At 52.0% G+C, this 6,000-nt stretch overlaps 1 protein-coding gene across 1 annotated transcript in view; it reads left to right on the top strand.

Annotated features, from left to right (window-relative positions):
- The first annotated feature begins 964 nt into the window (after window positions 1-964).
- The window catches only part of LOC136651243 (KAT8 regulatory NSL complex subunit 1-like), a 51,615-nt gene continuing 46,579 nt past the window's right edge, over window positions 965-6,000 (top strand). The window contains exon 1 of the mRNA XM_066627468.1: window positions 965-1,365. Coding sequence (XP_066483565.1) covers window positions 965-1,365 — 401 coding nt within the window. The remainder of the gene's footprint in view (window positions 1,366-6,000) is intronic.

Genomic DNA, 6,000 nt, shown 5'->3' with positions numbered 1-6,000 from the left:
CTTTGAGCTTTGTGTTTTAAGGGTTGTTAATTTCAAAAACTACAGTTTGTGCTTAAGAGTTGGCGTATTGGTGGTTGGAACAGTTTCCCGTCTCCTAGTGCTGCTGCCAAAGCGGGGCAGGGCGGGACGGGACATGGGGTGGGTGGGGAGGCAGAGCCCCCCTGCCGGAGTCCTTCGGAAAGTGCCGCTGCCGTGGGAGGCACCCAAGCACTCTCAACCGACGCGCATTGGGTTGAGAGTGCTTGGGTGCCTCCCACGGCGGCGGTGCTTTTCGAAGGACTCTTGCGGGGGGGGGGGGGGCTCCCCACCCACCCCACGTCCTAGTTAGCAGGTGATGTGTTGTGTGGAAAACCCTGTCCTGTGGCTGGTTAGCTGATGGGCTGGCTGCTTTCCCTGCCTCCTGCAGTAGCTGCAGAAGGGCAGAGGTTCAGCCGGTGGAGGCTGCTTTCCTGGTTGTGGGGAGGGCTTCACCTGTTGAATTTCTGCTTGCTTAACTCTGGCTTAAGGCACTGAGCCATGGAACTATAGACAGCCTCAATTCTGTCTGCTAGACTAAGTCACTGGAATGGCAGAGGGCCCTTCTGAGTCTTCATTGCAGAAAAATAGGGTTGGGGGGTCTGGCAGATCGGTTTTAGTGCGCATGCGCAGCCTGGAGCGAAACGAGAGTGCTGTGCACATGCGCGAGGCATTCTGCTCACGTGACTGGGGCCGTGGCGGTCGGGGTGCGCATGCGTGGGGCGTCCTCCGCTCCCCTCCCGTCCCCGGCTGGCGGCCCAGCCGGACCGTCTCGGGTCTAGTGTTGGCGCACGAGGGTTGGCCGCGCTCCTCTGCGCATGCGCGCGCCGCGGCGAGGCGAAGCCTAGAGTGAGCGCGCGCCCGTCCCCGTGGCGGGCGCGCCCATGGAGAGTCCGGGCCCGCCCTGAGGCCGCGCGGCCCGCCCTGCCCTGAGGCGACGGCTCACCTCATGGCGGCGGCTGCGGAAGGGCGGTGGCGGCGGCGGCCGGCGGAGGCGCGGGCCCGGCAGGCCGCGCTGTGGGGCCGGGCGCGGAGCCTGTGCCGCCGGCTGCGGGCGCTGCAGGCCCGGCAGGTGGAGCGGCACGTCCGGCAGCAGCTGGCCGGATTGGCGCGGAGCTCGCGCTCTCCGGCCGCCGCCGCCCCCTCGCCCGCCGCGCTGGGTTCGGAGCTGCGGCAGCTGGCCGCCCACGCCTCCGCCCGCCTCCGCGCCGCCCAGCGCGCCTGCGACTCGGACGCCACCGACAGCGCCAGCGCCTCCTCCGCCTCCCCCGGCGCCTCCTGCTGCTCCTCGTCCTCCTCCGACAGCGAGAGCCCTGAGCCCGCGCCCGCGCGCCCGGCCGGCCTGGCGGGGTGAGTGAGCCTCCGCCGCGTGCGCGGGAGCGTCCCTTTGTGTCAGGGGCTCGCCCCAGGTGAGTGGGAGGGCAGCCTGGGAGCCCGAGGCTCGGGAGCAGGTCCCGCAAAGTGGGCAGGACTGCAGCCCGGACAGCAGGGGCCAGGCAGGGGTGCCATCTGCGCGTCTGGGGGACGTGGGTGCCGCTCCCTCGCTCAGGGGCTCCTGTTCCCTTTCTGCAAGTGGCAGCGGTGCGGGGAGTGGGGCATGCCCAGGAGGAGCAGTCCTCTTGTGGCAGTTGTCGGAAGAGCCTGCCCTGCAGTGCCTGCAGCTGTGGCGTCTGCCTGTGGCAGGACGTGGCTGCTCTGCAGCATTTCCTCCAGGAACGTGCGGTGGGGAGTAGTAGGTCCTCACCAGGGTCCTGTGAAAAGCACAGCTGCTGTATGAGGCGCCCACAAAGCACACACTCCAAACTCGCACAGATGCCTGGCACAGCACTGCCACTTCACCTGCCTTTGCTGCCTCACCTGCCTACCCATCTACTGCACATCCCTGATTTATTCTGTGTTTCTGTTGACACAGCTTGCCACACTCTAGCCAGTGCTGTTGAAGGAAGGCTGGTTCCTCCGGCAGCTGCCACCCTTCTGTGCTCCATTTTTGGATGCTCACTGTAGAGCAAGTAAGCTGTTGGGGGTATGCAGTGGGAATTTAAAGAAGTGCTTCTCTGTCCCATTATGCTTATATCTACAGAATAATACCATGCAAGTGCTATCTGTCTCAGCATGGTAATAGTTACTGTCACACTCCTGTGTGGCTAGATCTCTGGTTGCTTTGGTAACATCTGTAGGAAGCGATCAGATGAGTCAGGTAACTGACCGGTTTACTTGCCATGCCAACATTTGTGGTGAGATGCAACATTCTTAGAAGATGTAAGTAGAGCAGGCATTTGACTTATGTGATTATTTCCAATAAATGCTACCGGAATTATCTTGTTGCAGGGGAACAGTTCGTAAATCAAATGTACAATGTACTTGGTTCTCATACAAATGTCTCTTCAGCCGTCAATATTGGCATGGGTAAGATGATTGTTTATTGGATGTGAATTGGTCAAAATTCCTCCTTGTGAAACAGGACACTTCTGTTCATGTTTTGCAAATGGAGAAATTGACAGCGAGAATATGTTTGGAAAAAGAATATGTTGTTTGGGAACCTCTGGCCCACTTTCTCGGTTTGTGGCACCCTTAGGGCGTAATCCTAACCCCTTATGTAAATGCTTTCCAGCACTGGCATAGCGATGCCAGTGGGACATGTGCTGCATCCTGCAGTTGAGTGTCACTCACAGAGGCCTCCTCAAAGTAAGGGAATGTTTGTTCCCTTACCTCGGAGCTGTATTTCTCTTATGTCAGTGCTGGAAAGCACTGACATAAGGAGTTAGGATTGCGCCCTTAGTGTCCCACAGCCTAATCCTAACCAAATTTCCAGTGCCATTGCAGTTCTGCTTATGCCCTGTGGTAAAGGAGCAAACATTCCCTTACCTTGAGGAGGTCTCCATGACTGCTCCCCCCACCACAAGAATACAGTGCACATACTTTTTGTGCAGTTGCATTGGTGCTGGAAAGTTGGTTAGGATTGGACTGCCAGTAATTTTTCATGGTGTACCTAGGTCAAAAGAAATACCTAACAGCTGTATTTAAGTTTAAAATACCCTATGGCAGCCCTGTGTGTTCACTGCAGTACTGTGGCATGCAGTTTGGGAACTATAGCATTGTGCAGTTCACTGAGAACTAGTCCACACAGTCAAAGATAATGCAAAATTGTTGACTCAGAATTTTTCTGAATTGGCAGTTTTTGTCTATAGAGAGCAGAAATTTTACTACATTTCTTGTATGTTTCTTTTTTCACTATCTCTTGGAATTCAGTTTGTATTGTTTGCATGGGACTCGGTCTGCTTGCAATTTCAGTATTGCTGCTATGGTCCTGAGTTGAAGGGGAACTAAGAAGCCACTTTCTTTATTTGCCTCTTCTTTTTAAGTCACTTTTGACTCTTAATTTACTCATTGGTTGTTTAAGGTACAGGAATATGTGGTATAATATAAATAATGTAAACAAACCTTTGACTCTATAAGTTGAAGCCCTGCTATATGTTTAATGAACTGCTGATATAGTCTAAGGTCCCTTAACTAAGCTTGTTTGGAACCTGGGTATGTCTGAGTTTTGAGTATATCTATAGTGTGACATGTTAATCTAGCTGTATGGTGAGAAAAAAGGACATCTGTGGCTTACTCTGTCTTTTGAGAGGATATTATTATTGTCTTAAGTCTGAGCTCCAACAGTGGGAGTTCATGGAAGAATGGAAAATAATAGCTAACTGAGCAATGAAACCATGATGAATCTGACTGTACCATCACCTCTGTTTACTAAGATTGCATGGAAAGGTGAAAGTTCTACAAAAATCTTGTGTTTGTCTTATTATTTTAGTTTAGTTTAGTTTTAATGTTGAAGGCTGGAAAAAAAATTAAAAGTTCAAATAAATGCATTAGGGATGGAACTTAGATGAATGAATAAATTAATGAATGGGCTCAAATTTCCGGTATTTCTGCAAGTACCAACACACAGCACAGAAATAAAGCACACACATAAATGGACCCCCATTCCCCCACCCCTCAAGTGCAGCTCTGGTTGTGTTTGATCAGCTGGGCCAGAGGCTCTCAGGGGACCAGAGGCTGGCCATGGGCTGCACTTGGCCCCAGGGGTTTGGAGACCCCTGTCTTTGAGTAAGGATATCTTTCTCTGGAGTAAGAGAAACTTGTTTAACTTTTATGTGGTAAGTTAAAGAACTGGAGATCGCTGCAGAGCGAGCAGTTTCAGGGCATATGTTCAAGTGCAACTACTGCTTCTGATTGGGAAAAGTGTTCCTTTCTCAAGGCTAAAGCAACATATCCTCTCTTCCTGTGGGTTGGATTGTTCAGAGGCTGAGTTCTTCACAATGTCTAGTAGTTTATTGGCAAACTTCTGGCTCTTGTTTTTTGTTTTTTTAAATAATCCTTGAGTTTTGAGAGTTATCTTGAAGAACCATACATTTGTCCTAGTCATTTCTTATTAAATTATTTCTAGTGCTTCACAGCAGGAGTGGGCAAAAGGTAACTCTTGAGCTACTTTCTGCCTACCTGCATTCTCAATGGTTTGAACTTTTATGTCTTCCATGGCTCTTGGGAACCAAATTCAAAGTTTAGTTTAGCCTTGTTTGGAGCATGAGTGGTAAATTGAGCAGAATACACAACTCTCTCTTTCTCAGCTGCCCGGGTGGGAAGTCGCAGGGCTGAAGGACGTCATCCTGGAGAGGAGGGAAACAATCCCCTAGGGGGGACCCCTTCTCCAGGGGACGGGCCCGTATCTGAACGCACTCAGGATACTCCTCGGCAGGAGGGGGGTCGGGGGCTTCTTGTAGTGGAGGATTCAATTATTAGAAACATAGAGGTTTGCAACGGATGTGAGGACTGCATGGCGACTTGCCTGCCTGGTGCGAAGGTTGTGGACATCACTTCTCGTCTAGACAGGCTAGTAGACAGTGCTGGGGAGGAGGTAGCGGTTGTGGTGCATGTCGGCACCAACGATGTGGGCAAGTGTAGCTGGGGGCCAAATTTAGGCTTTTAGGTAGGAAGCTGAAAGCCAGGACCTCAAAGGTAGCATTCTCTGAAGCGCTACCTTTTCCACACGCAGTGCCAGCTAGCCAAGCGGAGAGCAGGGGTCTCAGTGTGTGGATGAGACGGTGGTGTAGGGAGGAGGGGTTTAGATTCATTAGGCACTGGGGAACGTTTTGGGACAAGCGGGGCCTGTACAAGAGGGACAGGCTTCACTTGAACCAGAATGGAACCAGACTGCTGGCGCATAACATTAAAAAGGTGGCAGAGCAGCTTTTAAACTGATCCCTGGGGGAAGGCCGGCAGGAGCTGAGGGGCATTCGGTTCGGGACTCCTCATCCCTATGGGATGAGGATGGGGAGATTAGAGAACAACAAGACAAAGGCAGCGTAGGAGAAGAAATTGGGAATGGTAGCGTGATGGGATGTGATAGACAGATTGGCACAATGACAGGATGCGGAGACAAAGGAGCGAATAAGCAGCCCATCTTGGGGCATTCCATGTACAAATGCTTTTATGCAAATGCCTGAAGTCTCCAAGCAAAGATGGGAGAACTGGAATGTCTGGTGACTAGGGAAAACATTGACATAGGGGTCATAACGGAAACTGGAGGAACGCGGGGAATCAGTGGGATACTGCAATCCCGGGCTATAAACTATAGGAGGGACAGGGAGGGGCGTGTTGGAGGTGGGGTGACTTTTTATGTTAAGGAAGGGATAGAATCCAGCAAAGTAGAGATTGAAGGTGGGTCCGACACCACCGTAGAATCTCTGTGGGTTACATTACCAGGCCTGTGGAGCGATGTAATACTGGGGGCGTACTGTAGTCCTCCAGACCAGAAACCGGAAGGGGCCTTGAAATGAAGAAACAGATCAGGGAGGCGACAAGGAGGGACAGGGTTGTAATCGTGGGGGACTTCAATTATCCTCATATTGACAGAACAGCTAATATTATAATGCCGTTGTGCAAATCGATGGTAAAGCCATACCTGGAGTATTGTGTCCAGTTCTGGTC

Source organism: Tiliqua scincoides, chromosome 5 (assembly GCF_035046505.1).
Source record: "Tiliqua scincoides isolate rTilSci1 chromosome 5, rTilSci1.hap2, whole genome shotgun sequence".
In the NCBI taxonomy this organism is placed as follows: domain Eukaryota; kingdom Metazoa; phylum Chordata; class Lepidosauria; order Squamata; family Scincidae; genus Tiliqua; species Tiliqua scincoides.
Note: the sequence above shows the minus strand (reverse complement) of the source record. Positions and strands in the feature narration are given on the sequence as shown.